The following is a 13,717-nucleotide window of genomic DNA, read 5'->3' as shown; positions in this document are numbered from 1 at the left end:
TTGACTCTCTGGCTCGTCAGCTGTTCTTATGAGCATAATGTTGTGCTGCTGGGAGGTAACGTCGTCTTTGATCTTTTCGAACTTTAAACTATTCGCCGTAATTTCAACACGAACATCGGAGCAGAAATCCTTTCCTAGCACCACGTCGATATCCATAGAATTTGCTGGAACTACGTGGAATGTCAATTGGTAGTCCTCCTCGTCGATTTCAACTTGATGCGTGAAGTTTCCCAGCGGCTTTATTCGGTTGTTGAGAGTCCTTTCACCAAATCCAACCAAATAAAAATCAGATTTCTTAAGAGTTGGTCTTCTTAGATCATTGTAAACTTTATCGCTGACAACATTATATCTGCTGCCTGTATCGAAGATCGCCATGTATTGTAAATCAGAAAATTTAACAACTTTCTTCATTATGTCATCAGGAACTAAACGTCGCATATTGGCTCTTTCATTTTTGCGCGGACATTGTTTTGATATGTGGCCAAACTCATTACATCCAAAACACTTGGTCCCTTTATCTTTATCGCTGCAATTTCGGGACGTGTGCCCTTTTTCGCCACAGTTGTAACACAACTCCTTTTTCTCGGCCTTGTTTGTTGTCTTATCCGGTTGTTTCGTCTTATCAGGTTGTTTCGTCTTGTCAGGTTGTTTTTGGTTAAAATTAAACCTTGGTTTAATCTTTTCCTGCATCGTCTCGTAGCATCTTAATTTCTCCTTAAACTCTTTAAGATTTCTGGCACCATACAGCATCGCCTTATTTGTTGCTAAATCATTTATGCCGTCGATTACGTATTGTATCAAAGCGTCGTCTTCTATGTTGCCTCGAGAAGCTAGCTCTTTCATCTTTAAAAGATATTCCAGGTAATTTTCGCCTTTTTGGATTCGTCGTTCGGACAATTGTTTATGAAGCTGTGCGCTGTTTGTCGTCGACTGGAATTCTTCTACCAATTTGCTTTTAAGGGTACTCCAAGATGTTATACCACGTTCGCTTGATATAAACAATTTCGCAAGCCCTTTCAATGAGCGTTTAGCAAACACAAATTTCTGGAGGTCATTCCATCCCATAACAAAAGCAGTTTCGTCGAATTCATCCAACCATGCGCCAATGGGTAAGTCATCAGTTCCATCAAAAGGTCGAATGGAGTCTTCAATATCTCGGAAATTTAAAGTAAATCTGGGAACGTCATTGTATTGATGCGTCTGACACGATGAAACCTCTCTATTTACACCACTAGGCAGTTCGCAATTCATTGTTTGCTGTACGTGAACACTTTCAGCTTTGAGACACTGTTCGCGAACCAAATCGCCTGCAAGCAACAGCTTGTCATTATGTGAACCACCACCAATTGATTCTCTAACACTTGCTTGGCTATCTGCTCTCATTATTGTGCGGTCGTCTTCGTTGCTTTCGCCGTCGTCGTCGTCGCCTTCATCATCGTCTTCGTCGTCATCAACAGCAGCAGCTAACATTGCACCCTTTCGCAGATTATTAAAGATGTGTAAACACAAATCACCATCGATGTAGTCGATACCCAAAGCGTTACATATCGACACCAGGTCAGCTTGACACAAATTTGCCTTTATGTACGTTGCTTTGTTTGCATACATTTCGCTGTCTACATCGTAGTCGAAGCCGTCGAACAAGCGTAGTCGTTTTCGGTTGTCACGATCTCCTTCTCTTCCAAAAATGAATTTATGCATCGCAACCACCACCGTACGCTTGGCAGTTCTTAAACGATTGTCAACCGCCGTAAAATCCCCTAAACATGCCATGGTTCTCTTTTATTTATTATGAGTATTCTTTCTACACAAGTGTGTGTGTGCGTCTTTGTTATAGTTTTATTTTCTTATATTCACAAGAACTGTCCGCTGCACACAAACACATAAACGTGCACTCAATTCAAATCAGATATTGTATCAAATGTCTAAGGTGTCTTGACAATGTCTTACACACAATCACACTCTTCTCCTCAACTTGCCTCTACACACACAACGTTGGGATGTCGGCGTTCTCATATACACTTCTGAAAATTAACCGTCGTTTTGTGTATGGTTGCGAGAGTCCGTCTCTCTCTCACTAACACATACACTCGTCGTCTGTTGTTATTTAAACCACCTCCGTATTTTCAAATTCAACCGTCGTTTTGCGTGATTGTGTGAGAGTGTGTGCGTTGCAGAATTAAAGAAGTTGTACACCTGTGATTCCGTGCTTGGACATTCGTGGATAGAAACTATTCTGCTTTTTTCTTCTCTTTTGATGTGCTTGATGCAGACAATAAATATACTTCCTCGTCGAGTCTTTTCCTTTCTTTTTCTTTCTTTTTTAACCGTTCAGGCTGATTGTCGCCTTTCCACATTAACCATTGAATTACTCCGTTCGTCTCGACCGAGTCGCGTCGCGAGGTTTCTTCTTTCACTGCGGCTTTTATTGGCCGATCGTCGTTTTAGTTCACTGAGTCGACTCTATTTCGGTTGAGCCCCCAATTTGTGGACACTTTTTTTCTTCTTTTAAATCCCTTTATTTTATTTATATTTAGTTAAAGTTTAAGAGTAAAGTACAATAAAATGTTTGATATCAATAGAAAAGTAAAACAGTAATCAATGTAAACTAATGGAATGGCGTTCGGTTTTAATTCGCGTCTTTACGTCGTCACGGCTGCGGATAGACTGATTTCTGTGTGCTTCGCTTACTCGTCTTCGTGTTTACCAAAGCCAAACACACATACATTCAAACTTTTCCCACATCAGTAAAATCATTTTCGTATTTAATTTGTTTAATATATAGATTTTCCAAATTTATTTCTGGGAATGTCGTATTTTCTTTTATCTTTTTTAAAAGAGTAGTTTGAATAATTTTTTCTTTTACAATTAGTTTCTCATTCTTAAATGTTAGATTTCCGACATTGATTTGACAATTTTGAAATTTAATTATAAAGTTATGGCTTTTGCCAATATTTTCTTCGTAATTACAATTATTCGTAAAATTATCAAAGAAATTTTTAAATATAACAATTCCTTCTTTTATTTCTTTAATTTCTGTATTTTTTTAACTCTTTGAGTGTACAACTTGCTGTTTTACTTTTATTAAATATGCTTAATATACATGGATCATCAATTTGCTTTAGATTCTTAAATAAAGTGGATGAATTTGGGTAATATGCATTTTGATTTTCATCTATTAAAACTCTGTTTTCTTTTAAAAATAATGACTTGTTCATTTTATCAGGTATTGGTTCAAAAATTATTTGTTTAAAGGGTATATTGGAAAATTGGGGAATGGAAAGGATGATAATAATTTGGTCTTTTTCAAAGGAAACAGCAACTTTTGTTCTTGTATATTTCTCAAAGTCATTTATAATTTCAGTTTCTTGTTCATCGAGTAAGTCTGTCGGTATTATTCCTAATTTACTAGTAAATATGACACTTGCAATGTCGTCAATATGGTTTTTGAGTAGATTTATGTCATTATTGATTTGGTAAATGTGTCTTAGAAAAGTTACTTCGTCCTCTAATGTTGATATCTTATTTTCGATCTCATTGCGAAATTTATGAATATATGTTTTTACTATATATTGTTGTCTATTAATATGGGTTGTAACATTTTGAATTTGTTGGGACAATACTTCGCTTATGCGTGCTGTATTTCCTATTCTGATTGAGTTAGCATTTGTAATTGTAGTTAGATTTGCAAGTAATGATTTGATTTCTTGTTCATCATCACTGTCCATATTTCCTGTTATAAATTTCAATCCTTTACCTAGACCATTTATTAAACCACGTCGTATTCTAAAATTTGGTGAAAGGTTGTCTAGTTTAATTTTCAAAAGATTAAAATTATTTAGCGTTGTGTCTAGAAGTGGCATTAAATCTGATACTGAACCATGTAATGAATTGATATTATTGTCTATGATTTCGATAGTATTATAGTAGTGTGTTAGATTAATTAAATGATATATTCTGCGGTAGTGGTCGACGATTCTTATGTCGCTTTCTTTGATTGGGATATAGCCTTCATTCTCCGTTAGGTCTTGTATTTCCATTAGTTGGGGTTGGATGATGTTCACTATTGAAGTGAGCATAAATACGAATATTTGTAGTTTCATCTAGAAAGAATGATTTTATAATCAATTTTTGTTGTCATTGAAGGTCTGAAATTTCTTTTTCCTTTTTATATGAGACTTATAGTATTTAAAATTTCGGTCTGTTACTACATGATCGTCATCTAATTTAGATACTGTTATTTTTCTAAATTTTGAATGATTTTTTCCACCTCGTTCATCCTTTAAATAAATTGGTCCTGTTTGGATGTCGATGTTTTCACGGGTTTCGTTTAACTTATTTATGATTCTTTCTTTTGCCTTTATCATTTTTTCTTTAATCAAAGGGTATTCATCTTGAGTTATTAATCCATTTTTGAAATCAGTTGGTTTTTTACCAGTTGTTGAATGTATTGTATTATTGTAATACATTATTATTCTATACATTTTTTCCTCAACACTTTCTGTGTCTCTGTTAGGGTCATGTTTTAAAATTCGAACGTGTTCGTTGATTGTATTGTGCAGTCTCTCGACATCTGCATTTGAGGTATGATTATTATTTGAGGTATAGTGTATTTCTATTTCTTGTTCTCGTAAGAATTCCCGAAGGGGTAAAGCTTTAAATCCTAATTCATTGTCCATAATTAACTTTTTTATATTTCCGACTGTTGAAAGGTATTGGGTGAGAGCTTTCTTAAACTCGATCCAAGATCTATTTTCTATCTTTATGGTTTGAGCATGTTTTGAAAATTTGTCCAAAAATGTTAAAAATAATGTTTTTTCTAAACTGTAAAAGACATCGGCGTGTATGACTTCTCCGGGTTTATCAGGTGTTTCGGTAATTTTGTATTGTTGTCTTATTGGGTTTCTCTCGTACTTTTCTTTATTACATATATCGCAATTATTAATGTATTGTGTTATGCGTAGTTTTAGTTGTGGGTGGTAATATTCAAGTTTTAGTTCCGCAAAATTCTCATTAATTCCTCTGTGATTGTTTTTTAAATGTTCCTTTTCAATTAGCTCAGTCAACTCGTTTTCATCTGTGATATCCTTAAGAAGGTATTTACATCGTACAATTTTGAAATCTTCGTTTTCACCAAAATATTTATCATAAACATTTTTCAGTTCATTAAAAATAGATTCATCAGTCATGAAAATTGCATTTGTTTTATCAGGGTTAAACTGATTTTTCAATAGAGTTATAAGTGTTTCCTCGTCGAAATTTTTCGCATAAATTGTTTTCCTATTGTTTTTAAAAATTTGTTCATTTTTTATTTTTAATGATCCTGACATCGTTTTATGAATTACAATTTGTCTTCGATAAAAATTAAGTGGGTTATTTGTTTCTGAAATAATGTTAGATAAGTTTCCATCTTCGCTGAAATGTATCTCTATTCTAGATAATGCGTCTGCATTACCGTTCATAATACCCTTTTTATACTTGATATCATAATCGTATTCCTGTAGTCTAAGTCTCCATCTGACTAATTTTGAATTCGGTTCCTTGATAGAAAATAACCAGACTAGTGGTCTGTGATCGGTTTCAATCAAAAATCTTCTTCCAAAGAGGTATGGTCTAAAATATTTCGTAGACCATACTATTGCTAGAAGTTCTTTTTCTATGGTACTATAATTTTGTTCCGCACCATTTAGACTTCGACTTGCATAACAAATGGGATGTCCATTTTGGGATAGGACAGCTCCAAGAGCAAATTTGCTTGCGTCGGTTTGGAGAACGAATTTTTGGTTAAAATCTGGATATGCCAAAACGGGAGAATTTGTCAGTAATCTTTTAAGTGATTCAAATGAGTCGATATATTCCAAATTTTCAAGTTCAACAACGGAGTCCTTTTTTAGATATCTCGTCATTGGCCTAGCTATCTTAGAGTAATCTTGCATGAATTTTCGGTAATATCCCGCTAATCCAAGGAATTGTTTTATTTCCTTTTGCGTCTTTGGTAGGGGAAATTTTTGCACACAGATAATCTTCTCAGGATTTGGCTTAATAACTTCTTCAGATACTACGTGTCCTAGAAATTTGGTTTCTCTTTTCATAAACTCACTTTTGTCTAATTGAATTTTTAAATTGACTTCTTTCAGTCTCTGAAAAACTTTTGTTATAGATTCTACGTGTTCTTGGAGTGAAGTTGAAAATATTATTATGTCGTCCAAATAAACAAGGCAGATTTTGTTAATTAACTCGTCTAAGACATTATTCATTAGACGCTGGAAAGTGGCTGGGGCTGTTTTCAATCCGAACGGCATACGAAGAAATTCGTAGTGGCCGCCTTCCACATTAAATGCTGTCTTTGGAATATCTTTTTCGTGGATTTCGATTTGGTGGAATCCTTTCGCCAAATCGAGTGTAGTAAAATATTGACAACGCCCAAGTTTTTCTAAAATTTCATCTATATTCGGGATTGGGTATTTATCATCTATGGTTACTTCATTGATCTTCCTGTAATCTACAACGAGTCTCCATTTTGTTTTTCCACTAGCGTCCATCTTTTTTGGAACTATCCAAACTGGTGCCGAATAAGGTGAGTGACTGGGTCTTATTATTCTTTTCTCTAACATTTCGTCTATTTGTTTCTTCACCTCAGTTTTGTGTACATATGGATATCGGTATGTTTTTGCAGCAACAGGTATGTTGTTGATAGTTCTTATTTCATGTTTAATAGCATTCGTAAATGTAAGATCACTTTCCTCTGTGTAAAAGATATTTTTGTATTTGTTAATGATTGGTAGTAATTTCTGGTTTTCCTCTTCATTTAAGTGGTCTAAACGAATTTGTTCCATTATTGATTTGTCAGGTTTTTCATTGAGTTCAATTGTATAAAAATTTTCGGGTGTTACTTCATCTGTGTCTTGAGTTTCTAAAATAACTCGTTGTGGTAAATTTCCATTCACTTGAACGAAAGCATTGATATTATAATTTTCCGCTTCATATACCCCTTCCATTATTTCGATATTCTTATCGTTTAATATAATTTGGGGATTATAAATTAAACCGTTTTTTTGTTCAACTGGCAACATTATTTTATGTAGTCCTTTCTTTTCGAAATAGTATTCAACGCCGTCATTCGTATATCGAATGGGGATTTCTGTTTCCTCTAATTTTAAAATATTATCTTTCATATTAATTATTGCTTTCATTTGTCTTAATATGTTATTACCAATTAGTCCATTATATTGATTATGAAATTGGCAAACAAAAAATTCTATTTTCGTATCTGTACTTGCACCGAATTCTTTAAAAACTGGAATGGCTACTTTTTCTGAAATTGTAACAATATGTTTGAGAGTCTTAACATTCATCGTATTACAAGGTACCCTCCATTTAGGATGGCAGATTCCAGGATTAATTATGGAATGTGTTGCCCCTGTGTCTATGATAAATTTCAGGCGTCCCAATTTGGTTTTGATTGTTATATATGGTAGGTTTCCGCTGAGGCTGTCGGCTGAAAATTTTGTGCATCGTTTGCATTATTTTCATTTTGTTCTTGTTGTCTGGGTTGGTTGGAGTTTTGTCCATTACATTTGCAATATTGTTCGCTTTGGTTGTATAGTTGGTTATTTTGGTTGTAGTTCTGATGATTCTCTGTTGAGGAAGTAGGTTGCACATTATTTATTTCCATCGGTTCTGGTTGTTGGGGTTGGTTATGGTTTTGTCCGTGACGTTGTTGATTTCGATTGTAGTTATAATTCGGGTTGTCCTGCCGATAATTATGGTTTTCCCGGTGTTGATAATTATGATTGTTATATTCATTTGATCTGTTATTATTATTATTATTATGATTATGATTGTTATAGTCATTTGATCTATTATTATAATTATGGTTGTTATGTTCATTTGATCTATTATTATTATAATTATTTCTATTGTTATGGCTCCTTACACTTCCTGAAGATTCTCGGTTCCCGTCTTTTCCTTCATTATTTTGTCTTTTTCCTTTATCGTTCCTTTTTACTATACGACCATCTTTTCCCATGTAGGCGTAGCCGCTTTCGAATAAAATATCCATGGCAGATTCCAGGCTATCAGGGTTTCTGCAAGTTAATACAGTCCGCATAGGTTCTGGCATCTTGTTTTTAAAGATATGCAATGCAGATTTCATATTATTAAGAGAAACTTGATTAGCTGCTTCACCTTCGCCAATGACCAAAAGGGCTTTGCTATTCAGGCGTCTGAGTCTGTGTTTTATTTCATTGTAAAAATCTACAGTAGTGGTTTCAAAGGTTACTGCTCTTAATTCGTCAAATAATTGTTCGCAATTTTTTTTTTCACCAAAGTTGTTCTCTAAAATATTCTTAATTGTGGTCCAAGACTGTGCCTGTGTATTAATTTCAATGATTTCCTTTGCTTTACCGACTAACCTACTTTTAATGATGTCCGAGAACAAAAGCTGTGATATTTCGTCATACGTCCTAAGCATCGGATGTATTCTGTCAATCAGTCTAGTAAAATTAATCAAATCGTTACGGTTTCCATTGAACTGAGGTATTGAATTTAGGTATTTGATGGGGTTTATTTGGATTTGGTTAGGTTGGGCCATTTTGTTTCTATTATATAATATTATATTATATATTGGATATTGTGTTTATTTATTTATTTTGACTTATAACTATTCTTACTATACTTTGTAGCTTCCTTTCTCCTTTTAGGGTTAGGGGGCTTCCTTCTTGGTAGTCAATTTTTGGTAGTCAATTTTTCTTCTAGTTGTTTTCTTTATTGGATTGAAGTTGTTTTTTTTCTCGAAATTTTTTTGTTTTTGTTTTTAGAATTTCCAGTCTCACTTGGCTAATTAATTTTTCTTTTAGCTTTTTGTTTTTATTAGATTGGGTTTTTTTCAGAATTTCAAGTCTCTTTTTTTATAAATTTTTCTTTTAGTTTTTTTTCTATTGGATTGAAGTTTTTTTTTTTTTTTTTTTTTTTTTTCACTTTTTAAAAAAAAAAATTCACTAAATTTCGAATCTCACTTTTCTAATAGTTTTAATTTTTCACTTCGATCTTACGGTGGTACACGTCGTTTTTAGTCAGATATCACGTTAGAACATTAAAATGTTTGAAAGAAATTAATTAATTATTTAATCATATTCCTTTTCGCGACATCCCATCCTCGTCGCCAAATAGATTTTTCACTTATGTGAAGTTTTTTTTTTTTTTTCTACACTTATGTGTATGACTTTATTTATTCAGATGAGTATTATTACTGACATGTTTTCTTAAACAAAAGTGGTATATAGTCAATTGTGAAAAATGCTTATTGTGTACTTTTGATTCTTTGCAACTTTTATTCGTTCTTTTAAATTCTCGGAATTATTTGTCAACAACAGAAGGGTGTTGACAAAAATTAGGTTTTGGTATTCTTCTTATACAATGTTGCTAAAAATGCTTATTAGGAGTTTCATTCTTTTAATTCGCGGAATTATTAAAACAACAAAAGGTTGTTGATAAAAATTAGGTTTCTTAATAATTTTGTCTGGAAAGTTGCAAAGAGGAAACGCGTGTTACCAATTCCTAAGAAAAGTAACCATTCATATTAGTATGCGGTGGGGTGATATCGTAACTGCTAAACTCAGTTGGAAAATTTCGGGTTTTTCAATAAGAGCAAAAACAAAGTTTTTTTAAATAAAACAAATACGGCTGTGGAATCAATGAAATAATACTGTGAACGTATGTTCGTTGCCATTATGTATAGAACTCGATTTCTTTTGCATGGCCACCGCGGGCACGCTTGCAGAAGTCTAGACGCTTAACCCAATTTTCGGCGGTTTTCAAGCTTAAATCGGCCGATACTGTTACAATTTCGCGTTCGATATTCTTATGAAGTTCGTCAACCGTCACTGGCTTGTTGGCATAGACCAAGATATATTCATTTACAGGTAGTGGCAGTTGCCCAGCAACAAAATATCGAGTGAACTATCTGTCAAAATCAGTGATTGGTACAACTTTGATTTTGAGTATGTTGCTAGTTCGCCCCATTTTTCGTTGGTTGTGCGAGTTATAGTTCTTAACTATAATACATACACACATAATCAAAACTCGTTGACATATAGCGCACTTCACGAGAAAAAATTTTACTCAGTTGTTTACGTTACACAAACTGGTAATTATGTCATGGCATAGATCACAAACTTGACGTATCCCATGACATAACTATTTACTAGGTAGTGTACCGTAAACAGCTGAGTAAATTTTTTTCTTGCGAAGTGCACTATTTATCGATGAGTTTTGGTTGTGTGTGTATTATAGTTATGAACACAAACAACAAAAAATTGCGCGAACTAGTAACATACTCAAAATCAGAGTTGCACTAATCACTGATTTTGACAGTGAACACAATATTTTGTTATTGGGCAACTCCCACTACCTGTAAATTAATATATCTTCGACGTATCCCCACAGAAAATAGTACAACGGTATCAAATAGCACGACCGACGTGGCCAATCGACTGGCCCATTTCGTGTATAACATGTTCTCCAAACTTGGTTTCCAATAAATTGATTGTAGCATTTGCTGAGTGGCTTGTGGCACCGTCCTGTTGGAACCACATGTTCTCCAAGTCCATATCATCCAATTAGGTCCAAACATATTCTGTTATCATTGAACGATAGCGATTCCCATTCATAGTAACATGCCGGCCTTGATCATCACCGAAGAAGCACGGCATGAACCGTGATGCAATGATGACTCATCGAGAATGCGTAGCGTCGTTTGCTGTCGCTATCGGTCTACTTTTGTTGCGTCCCTGAATTGAATTGGAATTGTTTATAGGCTGATTGGAAATATGCTTATTCAATTAGTTGTAATTGTTTATGGTTTGATTGGAATTATTTGGAAATTTTTTGTACCGGAAAAAGTATTTGGGTTATTTACTGTGTGGGTTTATTAATTTCATTTAAGAATTCTTGCAATTTATCAGGTTGATAGGTGTTTGCATATGTAACTACCCTCCCATTTAGATCTGAATTCGATTATTCAAATTTATTTTAAAATGACTAAATTTTGTCCTCCAGATGAAAAATATTAATATAATTGTAAATATGGCGAACATGTTTCATCCATATATGACTTTATTAGATTCTTTAAATTTGAAATATTTTGAAAGGTAGCTTTATTTTCATCATATATTTCCTCAAATGTCTGCTTTTCTGTAAAATTGTGTATATCATCATATCGTAAGCTCATAATGTTTTCTTCGATTTTTTCAATCAAATTAGAAAAGTAGCAATCATTCCCTCTTATCCCAGTTGGCAATGGCGTAGTCGAATTCCGAAATTTTTACAAAATGTTATTATGGTTATTGAAGACCAATTTTTTTTTTACATTTTTCGTATCACGTAAGTCGAATATGACTGTCAAATATGACGAAAACGATCAATGTATAAGTTGATTGCATTCTAAAATACATCACGCCTCTAAAGCTAAGAATATTGATTCGATACTAAAAACCGTATATATAGACGAATATAGATTGGAAAAAGGAGCCCAGATGAACGAAAAGCAAACGTTCGACATCGGCAAACATGCTATAAATTATTTAAAGTAGTTATTCCTTTTGTAAATATTTTAGTTTGTTAAAATCAATATTATATTTGGTGATTTCGTTTTTTGTTACAATATTTGGGTGAACTATTCCATATTTAGCTTCAACTACATTATTTTGTATTTGTTCTTTTTCGCTTTTTAACAATTGAATTTTTGTGATATGTTGTAATTACATATATATGTTGGTGGTATTCGTGATTTTCCATTCAAGTTATACCATTAAGATTTTTTCAATGTCTTTTCTATCGCTTTTTACAATTTTTTTAAGTTGTTTTATTGCCAAATTAAAATGATATATTTTGTTTATTTAATGTTTGATCAGTTTGCAATAAATGTTTTTGCATGTTCTATCTACCATAATCGTACATGGTCACAAATGTCCACTTAGATAAGGTAGCTACTTCGTTTATAAGCCCTAGTTTTTGCCCTGTCTTTATTGGTATTCATGACATTTCTTAATTTCTTGTCTCTAATAATTCAGTTTGTTGTATATTTATGTTACTTGCATTCATTAGTAGTATCGTCTGTAATTTCACTAATAATGTTTTCTATTTGTTCAGTATCTACTATGTTTAAAATTATGCCACTATCCATAACTATGTCTCTTATTTGCAAGTAAATAAATCCTGATTGCTCAGTTAGATGTCTCGTTGTCATCGTCCCGTGAATCGTCATTATCATCAAAGTAATCATTATGCAAATTTTAATGGATGTTTGTTCTTATAAGGATGAATGTTATTTAATTTTGATTACTTATATTTAAGATGTTCTTTGCGTCTCAGAGCCTTATAATTCTTTATATATCCCTCCCTTCTGTTTTCAGTATATTCTTCTCTAGAACTGTTAAATTTATCAGAGGCATCTCTTGAGCCACCCAAGTTGCTGCACTCTCTGGCGTTGTCCGCAATTCCCATGCTGGTGTTTCCCTTACCCCTGTCGGTGATTGGGTAGGTTGAAGATGACGTTCTTAGGCTGCGATTACTTCCGTCAGTCTGTCCCGAATCTTGATCCTCGCCCAGGCTTCCAAGCAACATCATTCCTTTAGATCTCTTAACATCTCCTCCTCCCTTCCAAATTTGATTTTTATGCCGCTTGAACTCCTTACCGTCGTGCTCAATCGCCCAATCGTTCAAGTATTTGGCCTCTTATCCATTTTTCAGCAACAGCGCTTTGCGCCCTAAAATACACATACTCGCCTGGAACACAGGATCGGAAGGATGATTCAAATTCTGACTTCTGCCTCTGCATAACCTTCTTGTCTACCGTATCAGGTCTCACCAAATCGATGCTAGTATGTTCAAGAATAGTTGCGCTGGTGACTGGCCGGTGGTGGAGTGAGGCGCCATTCGATATTGCCTTAAAAACTCGTAGATGTTCCGGTGCACTGATGTGTTTCCTGTTCCCATAGCACTTAACGCACACTTTACCGTCTGTACATACCGCTCGGCCTGACTATTTGTCGCGGTAGTATAAGGAGCAGTTCTCTTGTAATATTTAACTCCCTTTTCCTTTAAAAATATTCTGAATTCCGCTGAAGTGAAATTTGGCCCATTATTCGTAACTACAATGATCGGTGCACCATCGTCACTTTGATGTCCAGTCACTTGCTATAAGCGTCCGTAATAATAAGGAGATGTGAACCATATATGGGGCCCGGAAAATCTATGTGTACCTTTTCCCACGGTGCCTTGGGGTACTCCCAATGATGTGAATCAAATTGTGCTGTCATACGGCTGTTACTGTTACACCCGTCGCTGTTACTGCTACACCCGTCTGTATAGTTGCATAGTTACTGTATACTGTATAGTTCATTTCTGGCGCTTTAGCTCTAACTGGAAGCTGCAAAATTTGATACGTTACGAACCAACTGAATTGATCGTAATTGATCTCGTTGGTCGTTTCTTCATCCACCACGTTAATGTGTAATTGATCTTTCATCTGTAGTATAGGGAAATCAGCGTTAATATTCTTTTTGGACCGTTTAAAAATGACCACAAAATCAAAGTTTGCAAGAAAGTCGGGATAGTTTGCCATTCGACTGATGCAGAGCTGGGGTAATGCTTTCTGGGGATGCAAAATCTGGGTAAGGGGTTTACTATCTGTTACTAAAATCCAATGTCGGGCATA

At 34.3% G+C, this 13,717-nt stretch overlaps 1 protein-coding gene across 1 annotated transcript; it reads right to left on the bottom strand.

Moving 5' to 3' along the window:
* Nucleotides 1–7,465: 7,465 nt before the first annotated feature.
* LOC131996119 (GATA zinc finger domain-containing protein 14-like) lies at nucleotides 7,466–8,473 on the bottom strand. The gene has a single exon (XM_059365572.1). The coding sequence runs from the start codon at nucleotides 8,471–8,473 to the stop codon at nucleotides 7,466–7,468; it is 1,008 nt and encodes a 335-aa protein (XP_059221555.1).
* Between the last annotated feature and the right edge of the window lie 5,244 nt (nucleotides 8,474–13,717).

The sequence above is a fragment of the Stomoxys calcitrans genome, chromosome 1 (genome assembly GCF_963082655.1).
Source record: "Stomoxys calcitrans chromosome 1, idStoCalc2.1, whole genome shotgun sequence".
Lineage (NCBI taxonomy): Eukaryota > Metazoa > Arthropoda > Insecta > Diptera > Muscidae > Stomoxys > Stomoxys calcitrans.
Note: the sequence above shows the minus strand (reverse complement) of the source record. Positions and strands in the feature narration are given on the sequence as shown.

What these genes read in the sequence shown, in the direction of transcription:
- LOC131996119 (XM_059365572.1), bottom strand. Translation starts at nt 8,473, where the DNA reads ATGCTTAGGACGTATGACGAAATATCACAGCTTTTGTTCTCGGACATC.